Source organism: Carcharhinus amblyrhynchos, chromosome 10 (genome assembly GCF_965287045.1).
Source record: "Carcharhinus amblyrhynchos chromosome 10, sCarAmb.v2.hapA, whole genome shotgun sequence".
Classification (NCBI taxonomy): Eukaryota; Metazoa; Chordata; class Chondrichthyes; order Carcharhiniformes; family Carcharhinidae; genus Carcharhinus; species Carcharhinus amblyrhynchos.
This window is the reverse complement of record NC_137333.1, coordinates 94,216,129-94,232,116: the sequence shown is the minus strand read 5'-3', so window position 1 is coordinate 94,232,116 and position 15,988 is coordinate 94,216,129. Positions and strand designations below refer to the sequence as shown.

Sequence of the window (15,988 nt, the reverse complement as noted above, 5' to 3'; positions counted from 1 at the left end):
TTGAACTGCTTCCAATGCAAGTATATCTTTTCTTAAGGAAACAAAAACTCGGCATATTATTCCAGATGCAGTCTCACCAATACCCTGTGCAATTGTAACTTCCTTACTTGTTAAGCTGCATCTGTCTTGCAATCTCTTGCAATCAAGGCCAACCTTCCGTTTGCCGCCCTAATTACTTGCATGCTAACTTTTTACTTAATTGTAATTGCAGTTTTAATTTTATGAAATGTGTTTTGTATAATGTATACAAAATAAAATGGTTATTACACCAAGAAATAATTTGCTTTATATTGAATGCTTTTAATTTCTATATTAGTAAAATCCAAGGATTCCTGTTTCAAAATTGTGAGTTAGTGTGATTTGCATGTTATGAATGCTGCCACTGAATAGCTACAACTAAAACCAGTTGCTGCTTAATACTTTACAGATATTGCATAGCACAGGTCTGGAGTTTCAGCACCAAATTGAAGAAGCTAAGGATTTGGACCAGCTAATAAAAATCCACTATAGGTACCTGTCCACAATCTATGACCGATGTTTACTTCGGGAAAAGGTGAGTTCATTTGGAAATTCAGTTAAATAGATTTAAAGGCACATTCCAACTCTGGAACCAATATTGGTGATTTTTATTTTAAATGAATTAACAGCATGTGCACGATTGGTGACCAATTGCTTTCATGTTCACAGATGTGGACGGCGAGCAATTACGTTACCAAAGTAACAAGTGCTTCTTTCAAATCTGCCAATTGTATTTTTGTTGCAATAAACTGTACTGGTGAGAGTATTGTATGTAGAATATTAATGTCGGTGTTGTGAAACTTCTTTCAGATAAGCTTTGTAAAGGAAGCAATCATGAAAGTTTTGAATCTGGTGCTTATGTTTGCAGATCGTTGGCAGACTGGTTTAGGAGTTTCAAAGTAAGTGGAGCTATTTTTTTTTGTTTCCATTTAAGTGTTGACAATAGTTGTATTGAAATTAGTGGCCTGAGCTCTCCTCTCTTCATTGGTTGCATAGGTGCATGTAAAGCTTCAAAGTACGCTCTTCTGACTGCTCCCTCTCCATTCCAGTATTCTATTTACCATTCTCTTTGCCAGGGCCATCAATAAGAGAAATATCAGCTTATAGAGTTTTTAAAGTTTATTTATTAGTGCCACAAGTAGGCTTACATTGACATTCACTGACGTTATTGTGAAAATCCTCTAGTCACCACGCTCTGGCACCAGTTCGGGAGGGAGAATTTAGCATGGCTAATGCACCTAACTAGCACGTCTTTCAGATTGTGGGAAGAAACCAGAGCAAACCCGCACAGACACAGGGAGAACGTGCAGACTCCGCACAGACAGTCAGCCAAACTGCAAATCAAATCCGGGTCTCTAGAACTTTGAAGCAGCAGTGCTAACCACTGTGCTGCCCAAGATAGTGCAGCAAGCTTATACCTGACACTTATTTGATGCACTAAACCATTTCAGATTTTTTGTCATTGATTGGTGGGACACAAGTTCGATCCTCAACTTCAATTTCACTGTTTCCTAAAAGAGCACGACAGTTGCCAAAAATGAGTAAATGGTATTTGTACTTTATTTATAATGGGGGTGAGTGTCAGTTATGTACCACAAGTCCTGTAATCCATCACTTAATCTTTGCGTTTAATAATTTTGATCTTAAATATTCTCTTGGGGACTTCTTTGGTCTGTGTGTGCTGCACTAATACTTTCACGCTATAGGGGCTGCTTTTACTCATAATTTCAATCTTAAGTTTTAAGCACCTGTACTTGCTCCACATTTATTTATTTTTTTAAAACTTCTTTAATAGTTCTAGTGTTCCAGGTACTGGAGTGTCGAATTCAAATCATATTGTGTTTGGTGAGAGCTTTAGTCTTTTTATGAGGCTGTTCTAACATTCTAATGTCCTCAGTTATTTTACCCGGGATTATTTGACTCCAGTAAAGCTGGAAAGTTGGCTTTAGCCAACTTCCATTTCATAGCTGAGCAACAGAGGAAAGGTGCTGTAATTATGTATTTTCAGGTTTGTTGGCAACCAAAATGGTTTGCAAAACGTATTGGGAAGTTGATATAACAGAGGACTATCTGATCTGACTTTACTCTAATGAAAAATCTCTACCTAGAATCTCTTTATTCTAGAATGTTTTCTTCTTTCTGGATTAGCTGAAGACTTATTGATTGTAAACCGACAATAATTATGTATTCATTGGATTATCCCTGTAGAATTGAATCCATTGAGAAGATGGAATCGGATTTCAAAAACTGCCACATGTTTCTGGTGACGGTATTAAACAAAGCTGTTTGTAGAGGATCATTTCCTCATTGTAAGTGTATCTTTGTTTTTTAATGTATTGACTCTGTATTAGGGAAGGAAGTTGGCAGTGTGTTTGATGAAGAATTAATGCTTTAACAAGAGGAGAATGAGGAAACTACTGAAAAATAGAGAAATGGTAGCAGTTTATTTAACCCCACTGCATTGCTGTTTGTGGAACATCAGTTCTTCAACTTCCTTGGAAGAAAATTCAAAGAGAAGTAGTTTTGGTTCAGAAGCTCCAGTGAAGAAATTAGTTTGCATACTGCCACACCCAGCCAAGATACGCAGGCTTGCATCAAAGAAACCCATGCAGCTAGCAGTGCTGCTTATACCTTGAGAATCAATATAGCATGATGAGAACAAATTTCTCCCCCTTCACAAGTACCAATTTGATTGCCATTATGCCCTTAGTTGGGATATGTCCCCATTCTAAGTTCTTACAGTGATGTTAAATATGAGGGTATTCTGGAGTAGCTCAATTGCAAACATTGATTGGTTCAAAGTGTATTGACTCTTGTATAGGTAATTGTGGCGATTATTTTGTGATGTGGAGATGCCGGTGTTGGACTGGGGTAAACACAATAAGAAGTCTCATGCCATCAGGTTAAAGTCCAACAGGTTTATTTGGTAGCACAAGTCACTAGCTTTCAGAGTGTTGCCCCTTCATCAGGTGAGTGGGAGTTCTGTTCACAAACAGGGCATATAAAGACACAAACTCAATTTACAAAATAATGAATCATCATTATTAATAAATCATTATTTTGTAAATTGACTTTGTGTGTTTATATGCCCTGTTTGTGAACAGAACTCCCACTCACCTGATGAAGGGGCAGCACTCTGAAAGCTAGTCACTTGTGCTACCAAATAAACCTGCTGGACTTTAACCTGGTGTTGTGAGACTTCTAACTATTTTGTGCACAGATAGATTCCACTAAATAACAGTGAGAAGAATCAAATGTCATTGTGATTTGGTGAGGGAATGCTGTTGGTAAGGACTCTGGCAGGATGAATAGTACTGAGTGATATATGCATGGACAAACATTTAGGACTTGAGTTTAATTTCACATCCAAAGGGCAAAATCTCAAAAAAGCAACGCTCCCCCAACACTGCACTGAAATGCCAACTTAGATTTCATGCTCAAGTCCTGGGGAGGGGCTTGTTTATTAGTTTCCTAATATTTAATACCAAGGAGTGGAAATAACTGCTCCGTCTGAGCTGCAACAAGTGAAGAGATGTGAGTGAAGACTAATTATCTCCTCGCAAGATGATGTGAAGTCAGACTAGAAATTTGAAGCATAGAAAAAGGAGGAGGCCATTTAGCACTTGTCAGTGAGATGTTGGACCTAATTTCAGGTACTCATTATTGCTTCATAGACATCAATTATTACCTCTAATCAACAAAAACCTATCAATCTCATTTTTAAAACTAATAATAGGTTTAGCATCAGTTGTCATTTGTGGAAGAGTTCTGAACTCCTACCATCTTTTGTTTGTAGAAGGTGTTTCCTAATTTTGCTCCTGAAAGGTCTGGCTTTAACGTTATCCCTGATGACTATGTCCTAACTCCCACACTCCCCAACCAGTGAAAATTGTATCTCTCTATCTACCCCTCTAATTGCCTTAACATCGTGAAAATGTCTATCAAATCACCCCTTAATCTCTGTTGCAGGGAGTAAAATTCTAGTTTTTGTAACCACTCCTTGCAATTCAACCTTCTCAAAAGGCCAGCTCTCACTTCAGTAAATCTATACTACCCTCACTCCAAATCCAGAATTGCTGACAATATTCCAGGTGTGGTCTGTCCAGGGCTTTGTATAGCTGAAGTATTACTTCAACCCCATTGTATTCTAGTCCTCTTAATATAGAAGACAACTTTCAATTGGCCTTTTTGATCATTTTCTGTACCTGCTCATGACATTTTAATAATCTATGTTTCTTGAACTGCTGAGTTTCTTTGAACTTCCACTGTTTCGTCTACATTTTCACCATTTAGAATCCTGCTCTGTCTGCTTTGTGTCTGAAGTGGATGACCTCACATTTTCCTCGCTATCATCTCTTTGTAATGTTACATTTCTACCTACACCACTTGAAAAGCCACTTATCTTTGTGTTATCAGCAAATCTGGATATGCGGCTTTCTAACTGATCATCCAAATCATTAATAAATACAGTCAGCAGTTTGTGTCTTATTCCTTCTAGCCACTGGCTACAGAATGCATGCTGGTGGCATGGGAGCAGACTACCTATGTATCCTGATTGATGCCTGATGGTCGATCATACAAAAATAAAACTAGAACATGGAAATGGGCAGTTCGACTAGTTTGATGTTCATCTCTCATCTAAACAGTAGTTTTAATCCCATAGACCTGCACTGTTCCTATAGCCCTTTATTCCACCTTTACTTGAACCATCTACAGTATTTAACCTACTTTTAAATGTTGACATGGTCTGTCCAGTCGTGCATTCCAAAATGCTCTATATGGGGGAATGGATTTCTTCTGCTCCTTTCTGTAAAGCTCGTGCATTTGATCTTATATTTTTGTCTCACCTTTGCTCTCTCATCTGCTGAAAGCAGTCTGTTTCAAACTCCCTATTCCTTTATAATTTTGAACAGCTTTCTCAAAACATGCTGAAATTGCCTGCATTGAAATGAAAATGGTCTCAACCCTTTAAATCTTCCTTTTGAATCACTGATCATTAACGCCCGACAATATTCTAGTAAGTCTGCTGTACTTATCTATATTGTCTCAATATCATTCCTACAGTGGGGAGTGCACACAACCAAAAATATGAACAGGATAATTACCTTTGATATTAGAGACCAGTTTGTGATGAAATGTGAAACTTTGTAAATGAATTGACATAGTTAATAAATCCTATCGAAACATTTTGAAGTCTAGCTGTATTAATGATCAAGCATGACTTTAATTGATAACTTGGTTTCTCTTTAACTTCTCAGTGGAATCCTTGGCATCATCTCTAATGGCAGGAATGGAACAAAGCTAACAGTAAACATCATGAAGGCACCTGGAAAGATCACCGGGCCAGAATATCTGCATTTGAAATGGATAATAATCTTGAATCCCATTTTATTGAGCTCATCAAGACTTGCGAATTGTCTTCAATGGCACACAACCTTCACCTAATGTGGTGCTCGCCAATAAGTCAACATTCTACAACTCTTGTACAAATAACTGCATCGGCCAGGAGGTGTTCATTTTATTGCAGGATTTAAGAATTGAATCAGTGGCTGAACATTTGCTTCCATCAGTGGGGTGGCTGCTAAATGTTGCAGACTGCATTAGTTTTGAAGATGCTGATCATTTTATTGTTTTCAGTAAGAGTCATGTAGTCTCAGTGAGACAAGTGTCTATTTTGTTTATCTTTCATTGCCTGTAAACTTCAAATCCACAAAAAAACATTTTAGCTATTTGGATCGACGAAATGAGGCTAATGTGAAGTTAATAATAAAGCTGTCACTTAAGGGATTCATCGAGTTAACAAAGCTTGTTGTGGTCCAGCACAAAAGCATGTAGGTGTGTTTTCTTTCATTTCTGAACCAAAAAGGAATATTCCGTGTATAAGTAACACCGTGGATATGATTTTACCAAAAAAATTCTAAATGCCGAATGAGAAGAAGAAAGGAAGATAATCGTACCCTTTTTCTGGATGAGCTTCCAGATACTATCTCATGGCACTTAGAATTTTAAAAAATCCCAATTGTGATTCTCGCCAGTAAGGGTGGGGGTAGGGAGGGAGGCAATTTTTACTGGGAAGCCAGCTGCTGACTATTTAAGGGTATCATTGCACATGCACACTGGATTTTGCAGTGCACTGTGTAAACATGTACATAGTGCACTGGGAGATCTGTCACCACCGCCCCCCCCCCAATGCAGAGTACGCCCCCACCCCCCTCCGGGTCTTGGCCCCATTCCCGTTCATGGGCCTGCCCCCTTCAGGCCCAATGGAATGGTGTGACTAGCCTGTAAAATTGCCACCCCTCCACGCCCCATATCTGACATTTAACCAGTATTTTAATTATACATCTTGGATTCAAACCTAAATTTCATGTTTCATCTGGAATCTAGATTGTTGATTCAGCAAGCTAAAATGGGAGTAAACAGTTTTTTTTGCAATTTTTGTAAACCGAAGAAGTTAGATAACCTGAGGTTTTTCTCACATTCACTAAAACTTGGTGGTTTTCCATTGCAGGTGCTATCTCAGTGCTCACTTGCACAAAGGACTGATTTGTTAACCATAAGTGCAACTGGTCAGCCTTACTAGTGAGTAAACAAAATACTATAGACTCCACCCAGATTAAGAACAGTTTAAATATATTTTTAGCACTATAAAACAATTTGATTTTTTTCTATTTCCGTTGATCTCAGGTGGGAATTTCCAGTTCCACCTGAGTGAGGCTGTAAAATCTTGCCCAAAGGCTTGGGACTGGCACACATGCAAATAGTTCACTTCTGGTGAATTATTGTACATTTCACTTAATGCTTCTTACCCAACTTGCTTTTCTCCCCAAGATACCCAAAACTGCACTCTAAATTCACTATTACTTGATCTACAGAGCAAATACGTGACTTCTCTACACTCAAACTCCCCGTCGCCTTGTAGTATTTCTTATCTCTTAGAATTGAAATCTTTGTCTTCGCACAGTAGCACAGTGGTTAGTACCGCTGCCTCACAGTGCCAGAGATCCAGGTTCGATTCCCAGCTTGGGTTGGCACATTTTCCCCTTGTGGGTTTCCTCCCACATTCTAAAAGATGTGCTGGTTAGGTGCATTGACCCGAACAGGCGCTGGATTGTGGCAACTCGGGGAATTTCACAGTAACTTCATTGCAGTGTTAATGTAAGCCTTACTTGCGAGTAATAAATAAACTTTACTTTATGACACACATTGAGCTCTCTCCTGTCTTTCTCTGTCACTTGACTACTGTCGCTAGGCAATAGCCCAATTTTTTTCTACTTTTTTCCAACATCACTAAACTTTTGACCAATATTAAACCCATCTCTTTAACTTACGGGGTTGTAAAACCTCATTAAAGTTTAACTTACAGAAATACAAACTTGAAAGATTGACCTTTCAGTTACAGGTCCACCCAGATTTCTAGGTATCAAGTCTCATCCCAAACCTACATGAAACTGAAATCTTTTTACTTTAACACACAAATATGTATGTTCAACTTAAAAATTCTACATTGTTTTCAACAATGGTAACCTCAGAAAGTTGATGGTGCGCCTTTCAGAAATGGTCATGCTATTGATGCTGCCTTGATGTCAAGGTTGTCTCTCGCCTATCAACTCTGGAATTCATCTTTTTGTCCATGTTTGGATCAAGGCTTAATGAGGTCCAGGGCTTATTGTTTTTGGTGGAATCTACAATAACATCGATGAATAGATTTTTTTGCTAAATAAGTACGATTTGATAACACTGTTACTTTGCTGATGATTAAGAGTAGACTGATGGTATGGTATTTAGGCAGATTGGGAGCTTTTGAGGAGCCCTTTGAAGGAAAAGCGGTTAAGAGTCATAGAATCTGTACAGTGTAGAAGGAGGCCATTCGGCCCATCAAGTCTGCATCAACCGCAAACGTACCCAGCCCCTGTCCTCGTTATCCCTATTTACCCTTGCTAGTCCCCCGATACTCATGGGCAATTTAGCATGGTCAATCAACCTAATTAGCACATCTTTGGACTGTGCAAGGAAACGCATGCAGACACAGAGAGAAGGTGTAAACTCCACACAGACAGTCACCTGAGGTCAGGTTTGAACCAGGGCCACTGGCGCTGTGAGGCAGCAGTGTTAACCACTGTGCTATCGTGCGGCCCCAAATGAGTTCTCGTTTAAGATCTTTATTCAAGCTATAGCAGGGAAGCCTGTGTCCACATTGTAGCTCACAGACTCTCCGAATAAGGAAATAGGGTTAAGATACTGTTAGGTTTGGTTACAGGCTTTTTGCATGAACCAATAGAAATTGTACACTTACTCGAAAGTAATCAAAACCCAATTAAACTAATAGTTCCAATTACTTCATTTGCTTCCTATAATAGTATTTAACCAATTACAGCAACTCTATGCTTGCCTAATTACAATATCCAATCATCAACATGGCACGTACACTTAGCTATACTATCAACAAACCTGTCTGTAATCCTTGACATAGTCCTGAGCAGTGACATGGTTCTCAATCAAAACATAATCTGGGGCTGTTATCTGGAAAGCAGTGATGTATGTAGTTACAGTCCTCTTTGGTCTATCAAAGCTTCCCTTGTCCAATTTTTTTTTGCAGCAGTACCTTGCAGCCCTAGCAGTTTCTCAGGAACTTTGCTGCAGTCAATGATTTTTAACCTGCTCACCTTTCATAATAAGTGCCGTTTTGTTGTTGTGGGCTCAAATCCTGCTCCAGAACTTGGGCGCCCAAATCTTGGTCGACACTGTAGTGCAGTTCTGACAGAGTGCTGCATTGTCAGAGGTGCTTGATTGAGATCTTAAATGAAGGCCCGGTCTGCCCTGTCAGATGGACATAAAATATTCTATGGCACTATTTTGAAGAGGAGTGGAAGAGTTTCCCCTGATGCCTTGACCAATATTCATCTCTCAATCAACATCACAAAATCCGATTATCTGGTTTAATATCACATTGCTGTTTGTGGGGGAGTTAGTTGTCTGTAGATTGGCTGTTGTGTTTCCTACTTTGCAACAGTGGTTATACTTCTCAAAAGAGAAATGTCTTAAAATGGCTGTAAGGCGATTTAGTAACCCCCACGCTGTGAAAGAAACTATATGAATGCAAGTTTTTCTCTTTTTAACTGACTGTATCAGTGGTCGCAAGAGCAGCAATCAATCTGGATTCACCAGCTGTAAACTTGATACTTTAACATTAGTTTATACTAGTTACTGAGGCGAGAAAGTAAAAAAGTTGAGAATGTGAGTCATAGTTGAGATGATTATCTTATTCAGAGAGTGAGAACATATTCTATTTATAGCAATTGTAGGTTTTCAAATGGAAGTAAGAAAGAACGTGTTTTTTTTGTAGCTTCAGAGAATTAGCTACTGTTTTGTATTAACGTCATAGTACTTCAATGTGGGATAGTGAGACGGAGCCTGACAGATCATAGTTGGTAGCATCTGACAGCCAGAATACTGTACAGTGTGGAGTGCGGGAGAACAGATAAGAAGCAACGGTGGGGCAGCAATGGAGAGGGTGGCTTCTCTGTGAGGCACCGAGATGGTGGCACTGGCACATTGAGCTGGAGAGAGTGGCTGAGCAAATACGTAGAATGCCAAGAATCACCGGCTGACACCGACTCTGAGGATCATGCAGGGTTGCAACCTCAAGGGATGTGAGCGGCAGCCCCAGCAGTGAGTCCAGCAGTAGAGGTTTTATTAGAGTTACAAGTAGGCTTACGTTAACACTGCAATGAAGTTATTCTGAAAGTCCCCTGGTTGCCACACTCCAGCACCTGTTCAGGTATACTGAGGGAGAATTTAGTATAGCTTATGCACCTAACCAGGAACTATTGGTGAGTACGTGGAGCTAGAGGGCAGGGATTCTGCTGTAATCGTCACAATCAGGGTGACTAGTATTTTCAGTCAGAAAGTGTCACCATGTGCAGGTACAACAAATACTGGCACCAGTAAACAAACAGATGGATGTGTATCCAAGATGCCACTGGTGGTAGAAATTGATTTTAATTTGATTTGACTTATTATTGTCACATGTAGAACATACAGTGAAAAGTATTGTTTCTTGCACACTATACAAACAAACCGTTATACCATTCATAGAGAAGGAAATGAGAGAATGCAGAATGTAGTGTTACAGTCATAGCTAGGGTAGAAAACAACTTAATACAAGTTAAGTCCATTCAAAAGTCTGACAGCAGCAGGGAAGAAGCTGTTCTTGAGTCTGTTGGTACATGACCTTATTTTGTAACTTTCTCCCGAAGGAAGAAAGTCGAAGAAGATATGTCCAGGGTGTGTGGGGTCCTTAATTATGCTGACTGCTCTGCCAAGGCAGTGGGAAGTGGAGACAGAATCAGTGGATGAGAGGCTGGTTTGGATGATGGATTGGGCTGATAGTGGGTGAATTGAACCCAATGCAAAGCAAATGAAGTTGGGCAAAGACAAATTCCAATTGACATTAGGAATAGTGAGAAATTAAGATCTCTAAATGGAATTTATAAGTTAACTGTTTAAAAACTGAAGTATGGATTGGAGAAATTCTGGGGATGAAGTCTGTAAGGTTGACTAATCATCGATACAAAAGCAAAATACTACAGGTACTAGAAATCTAAAATAAAAACAGTTAATGCTGGAAATAATTGGCAAGCCTGGCAGCATCTGTGGAGGGTGAAACAGAGTTAATATTTTAGATTGATAACCTGTCACCAGAACTGGGAAAAGTGAAAAATGCAAAAAAAACAAGTGAAAGGGGAAGCATGGAAAAAGAACAATAGCAAGATCTGTGATTGGAAGTTAGGAGAGACTAAAGTTGTTAGTGCCAGGCCAAAGGGAGTGGTAAAGGGACAAAAAGCCAAAGATATGTTTGAAGGAGGGTATGAATTGCAGAATAACAAACAGTTGCCATCCAGAAGCAAAAATAAACAAAAACGAGATTAAAATTGAAACATGCAAAGAAAAAGGAAACAAAATGGGGCAGAGATTATGGACTGAAATTGTTAGACTCTATGTTGAGTCTGGAAGGCTGTAGTGTGCCTAGTTAAAAGATGAGGCTCTATTGCTTCAACTCACGTTGAGCTTAATTGAGACACTGTGGGTGGCTGAGTACAGTGAGAATAGGGTAGAGAATTAAAATGATAGGCAACCAGAAGCTTAGGGATATGCCTGCAGAATAAATTTGATTTATTTTTGTCACATCTATTGGGATACAGTGACAATACAGTATTGTTTCTTACGTGCTCTACAGGCAAAACATACTGTTCATAGAGTACAGAGGGCAGACGGAAAGGAAAGGGTGAAGCTGGAGTCATGTCTGCAAACCTGTCACTCAATCTGTGATTGGTCATCCCAGTGCAGACTAGAATGAGTTGTGAACAGTGAATACAGTATTCTGAATTGAAATAGGTACCTGTAAGTCACTGTCTGAGCAAGAAATAGCATTTGGGGTCTTAGTGAGGAGAGAGGAGACAAAAGGACAAGTCTTGTCACCTTTGCTTCCATTGCCAATTGTGTCCTATCGTTTGTGTCCATGGGAACAATTTCTCACTATCTGTTCTGTCTAGCCCTAGAAGGTAAGGAATTTCTTTTTTGCAGCAAATTGTTACAATTTGGAATGCACTACTTGAAGAGATGATGGAGATAGATTCCAAGGTGGCTTTGAAAAGGTAATTGAACAAGCACTTCAAAGAGAATAATTGCAAGGCTGTGGGAAAAGGGCCAGAGAGTGAAACTGGTTAAATAGTCTCTTCCTGTGCTGTAACGATTCTACCCTCAACTTCTCCTTAAGGAAGGACAGCCCCGGCTTTTCCACCTGACTGAAGCTGGTCAACCCATTCCGGTAAACCTTTTCCTGTACCCCCCTCTAAAGCCTTTTGCAAAAATACTTTCAAGTGGAAAAGAACAAATAACAGTATGGCGCAGGAAGAGTCCCTTCAGCCCACCAGGCCTGCACTAACACATGATGCCTTTTTAAACTAAAGATCTTTTGCATTTACGCAGTCCTTACCCCTCTGTTCCCTGCCTATTCGTATATCTGCCAAGATGCCTCTTAAACTTTGCTATTGTATCTACTTCTACCACCGCTTCTTGCAGCGCATTCCAGGCATTTACCACCCTCTGTAAAAATAACTTGCCTCTCATTTCTCCTTTAGCCTTTCCCTCTATTACCTTAAATCTACTTCCCATGGTAATTGACATTCCTACCCTGGGAATAAGGCTCTGACTATCCATTCTATCCATGCCTTTCATAATTTTGTAAACTTCCAACAGGTCGCTCCTCAGCCTCCAATGTTCAAGTCAAAACAAACCAAGTTTGTCCAATCTCTCCTAATACCTAATATCCTCCAAATCAGGCAACATCCTGGTAAACCTTTTCTGTGCCCTTTCCAAAGCCTCCATATCCTTCTGGTAGTGTGGTAACGAGAACTGTCCACAATATTCCAAATGTGGCCTAAATGTAGTTCTGAAGCATAGAATAGTAGTGCCAAAGGCGGCCACTTGGCCCATTGAGGCTGCACCAATTCTCCAACAGAGCATCTAGCCCAGGCCCACCATCCCTACCCTATCCCTGTAATGCCATGCATTTCTCTGCTAAATGCCCCACATCTTGAAACAGACATTAAAGGGCATTTTAGCATGGCCAATCCACCTAATCTGCATATCTTTGGACTTGATCATGTTTGTGATGTGAACTTTATTGGCCACTACTCTTCAGTTGCCATAATGTGAGGTAGAACAGCATCAAATCCATAAGGCGCTGGCTGAATTTTCAAGTCCGGTTTAAAGTGGATCAATACTTTGGATTGCTTGAGCACATCTTTAACTCCTTTGTATGCACTTTCACACTCTTTAATCTAATTCTGTTGTTGCTTAGTACAAAATAAAGTGTGAAATATCTTTAATATTGTTGCAAGGTTTGGGATGAACTTCCCATAGAAACTAGAAGCAGGAGCACACCATAATGCATCGGGTTATGGGGATAGGGCCTGGGTGAGATTGTGGTTGGCGCAGTCTTGATGGGCCAAGCGGAGGGATGGGTTAGTAAGTGTGCTGATGACACAAAGGTTGGTGGTGTTGTGGATAGCCTGGAGGGATGTCAGAAGTTGCAGCGAGACATAGATAGGATGCAAGACTGGGCAGAGAAGTGACAGATGGACTTCAACACTGAAAAATGTGTAGTGGTCCATTTTGGCAGGTCAAATGGGATGAAGGAGTATAATATCAAGGGTAAGACTCTTAGCAGTGTAGAGGATCAGAAGGACCTTGGGGTCTGGGTCCATAGGACTCTTAAATCGGCCTTGCAGGTGGAGGATGTGGTTAAGAAGGCGTACGGTGTACTGGCCTTCATCTATCGAGGGACTGAGTTTAGGAGTCGGGAGGTAATGCTGCAGCTTTATAAGACCCTAGTCAGACTCCACTTGGAGTACATAAGAACATAAGAAATAGGAGCAGGAGTAGGCCATCTAGCCCTTCGAGCCTGCCCCGCCATTCAATAAGATCATGGCTGATCTGTCGTGGCTCAGTTCCACATTCCCGCCCTCTCCCCATAACCCTTAATCCCCTCGCTTATCAAAAACCCATCAACCCGCGTCTTAAAAATATTTAGCGAGGCAGCCTCCACCACTTCAACGGGCAGAGAATTCCAGAGATTCACCACCCTTTGAGTGAAGAAGTTCCTCCTCAACTCCGTTCTAAACCGCCCCCCCACCTTTATCTTGAGGCTGTGCCCCCTAGTCCTACTGTCCTTTCTGAGCGGGAAGAGTCTCTCCACCTCTATGCTATCCATCCCATTCATCATCTTATACGTCTCAATGAGATCTCCCCTCATTCTTCTAAACTCTAACGAGTATAAGCCTAGTTTATTCAGCCTCTCCTCATAGCTCAACCCCCTCAACTCCAGCATCAGCCTAGTAAACCTCCTCTGCACTCCCTCCAAGGCCAAAATGTCCTTGCGTAAGTGCGGCGCCCAAAACTGCACACAGTACTCCAGCTGCGGCCTCACCAATGCCCTATACAGCTGCAGCAAGACCTCCCTACTTTTATATTTAATCCCCCTCGCTATGAAGGCCCGCATTCCATTAGCCTTCCTGACCACCTGCTGCACCTGCAGGCGGGGTTTTTGCGACTCATGCACCAGGACCCCGAGGTCCCTCTGCACCGTTGCCTGCTGCAGTTTTTCGCCATGTAAGTAATGGTCCTTCCTACCATTATTCCTACCAAAGTGGACCACCTCGCACTTGTCAACATTAAATTCCATTTGCCAGTTCCTGGCCCATTCGCCCAGCCTATCTAGATCCTTCTACTGTGCGCAGTTCTGGTTGCCTCATTACAGGAGGGATGTGAAAGCTATTGAAAGGGTGCAGAGAAGATTTACAAGGATGTTGCCTGGATTGGGTGGCATGCCTCTTGACGATAGGTTGAGGGAGCTTGGTCTTTTCTCCTTGGAGAAATGAAGGATGAGAGGTGACCTGATAGAGGTGTATAAGACGTTGCGAGGTATTGATCGGGTGGATTCTCAGAGGCTTTTTCCCAGGGCTGAAATTGTTGCTATGAGAGGACACAGATTTAAGGTGCTGGGGAGTAGGTACAGAGGAGATGTCAGGGATAAGTTTTTCACTAAGAGGGTGGTGGTGGAGGCAAATTCGATAGGGTCTTTTAAGAGACTTCTGGATGAGTACATGGAACTTAACAGGATTGAGGGTTATAGGTAAGCCTTGTAGGTAGAGATATGATCGGCGCAACTTGTGTGCTGTAGTGTTCTATGTTCTATCATCAAATTCAGTATCCTGATTCCGCCCTTCCCCCAAGATCCCTTGATCTCTTTAACCCTAAGTCCAAAGATGTGCAGGACAGGTTGATTGGCTGTGCCTAATTGACCCTTGTATTCCGGGGAATAACAAGGTAAATATATGGGGTTACGGGAATAGGGCCTGAATGGGATTGTGGTCAGTGCAGACTCAATGGGCTGAATGGCACTGTAGAGATTCTATGATACAAGTATGTTCACCTGACCACTACCACTCTGTGATAAAGTTATATCTAATTTCTTGTTGAAATCAGATGTTTTGAACTACTTTCTGTGATAGTGAATTCCACACATTCAGTACTCTCTGGGTAAAAAAATTTTTCCTCCCCTCAGATCTAAAAGGTTTACCTCTTATTCTCAAACTATGACCCCTCATTCTGGACTCCTCCAACATTGGGAACATTCTTTCTGAATCTATCCCGGCTAACCCTGTTAGAATCTTACAAGAATTTCTATGAGTTCCCTTCTCATTCTCCTAAACTCCAGTGAATATAATCCTAACTGACTCAGTCTTTCCTCATATGACAGAGCTACTATTCCAGGTATCAGCCTGGTGAACTTTCCCCATACTCCATCTACAGAAACGGCATCTTTCCTCATATAAGCACACAGTATTCCAGGTGCGGCCTCACCAACAACCTGTACAATTATAGTTATAATTGATTACTCCTAAATACAGAAGCAGTTGCATTACGTATATTAAATCTGAGCAATTCAGTGCGGAACAGAAAGACGAAAAGCTATGTCATACAGGGTGTGGTGCAGGGAGAGTGCTTGTGACTGTGTGGTTCTGGTGGGGCGGGGTGGAGCAACGTCGGCCGCGCACGCGCACCAATCGCCGGCTGGCCGGCCCGATCGGCCCTGCGCGCAGGCGCACTCACGAATGCCGGCTCTTTGGCGGCCGCGTGTGCGCACGCGTAATCTTCTACCCTGACTTGCTGGCCCAGCCGTACGTGTGTGCGCACGCGCACTCTTTTCAGCTTGACGGCCCAGCCGTACGGGTGTGCGCACGCGCATTCTTCTCCCCAGTTTGCCGGCCCAGCCGTACGTGTGTGCGCACGCGCAAACATTCCCCAGCCTGTTTGCCAGCCAGCCCGCCCGCCCGCCCGCTCGGCCGGCCGCGCAGGCGCATTTCCCTCCCCTCCTCGCCTGCTTGCGGTCGGTGCCGGGGTT

General features: G+C 41.6%; 1 protein-coding gene across 2 annotated transcripts in view; it reads left to right on the top strand.

Annotated features, from left to right (window-relative positions):
- The window catches only part of tubgcp5 (tubulin gamma complex component 5), a 61,141-nt gene extending 54,923 nt beyond the window's left edge, over window positions 1–6,218 (top strand). Inside the window, exons 20-23 of one of the 2 annotated variants that reach the window (XM_080197623.1) lie at window positions 428–553; window positions 829–917; window positions 2,227–2,327; window positions 5,277–6,218. In XM_080197623.1, coding sequence (XP_080053749.1) covers window positions 428–553; window positions 829–917; window positions 2,227–2,327; window positions 5,277–5,323 — 363 coding nt within the window. In that variant the 3' untranslated portion in view covers window positions 5,324–6,218. Of the gene's footprint in view, window positions 1–427; window positions 554–828; window positions 918–2,226; window positions 2,328–5,276 lie in introns of those variants that run through there. The other variant, XM_080197624.1, reaches the window with a different exon arrangement.
- The last annotated feature ends 9,770 nt before the right edge of the window (window positions 6,219–15,988 follow it).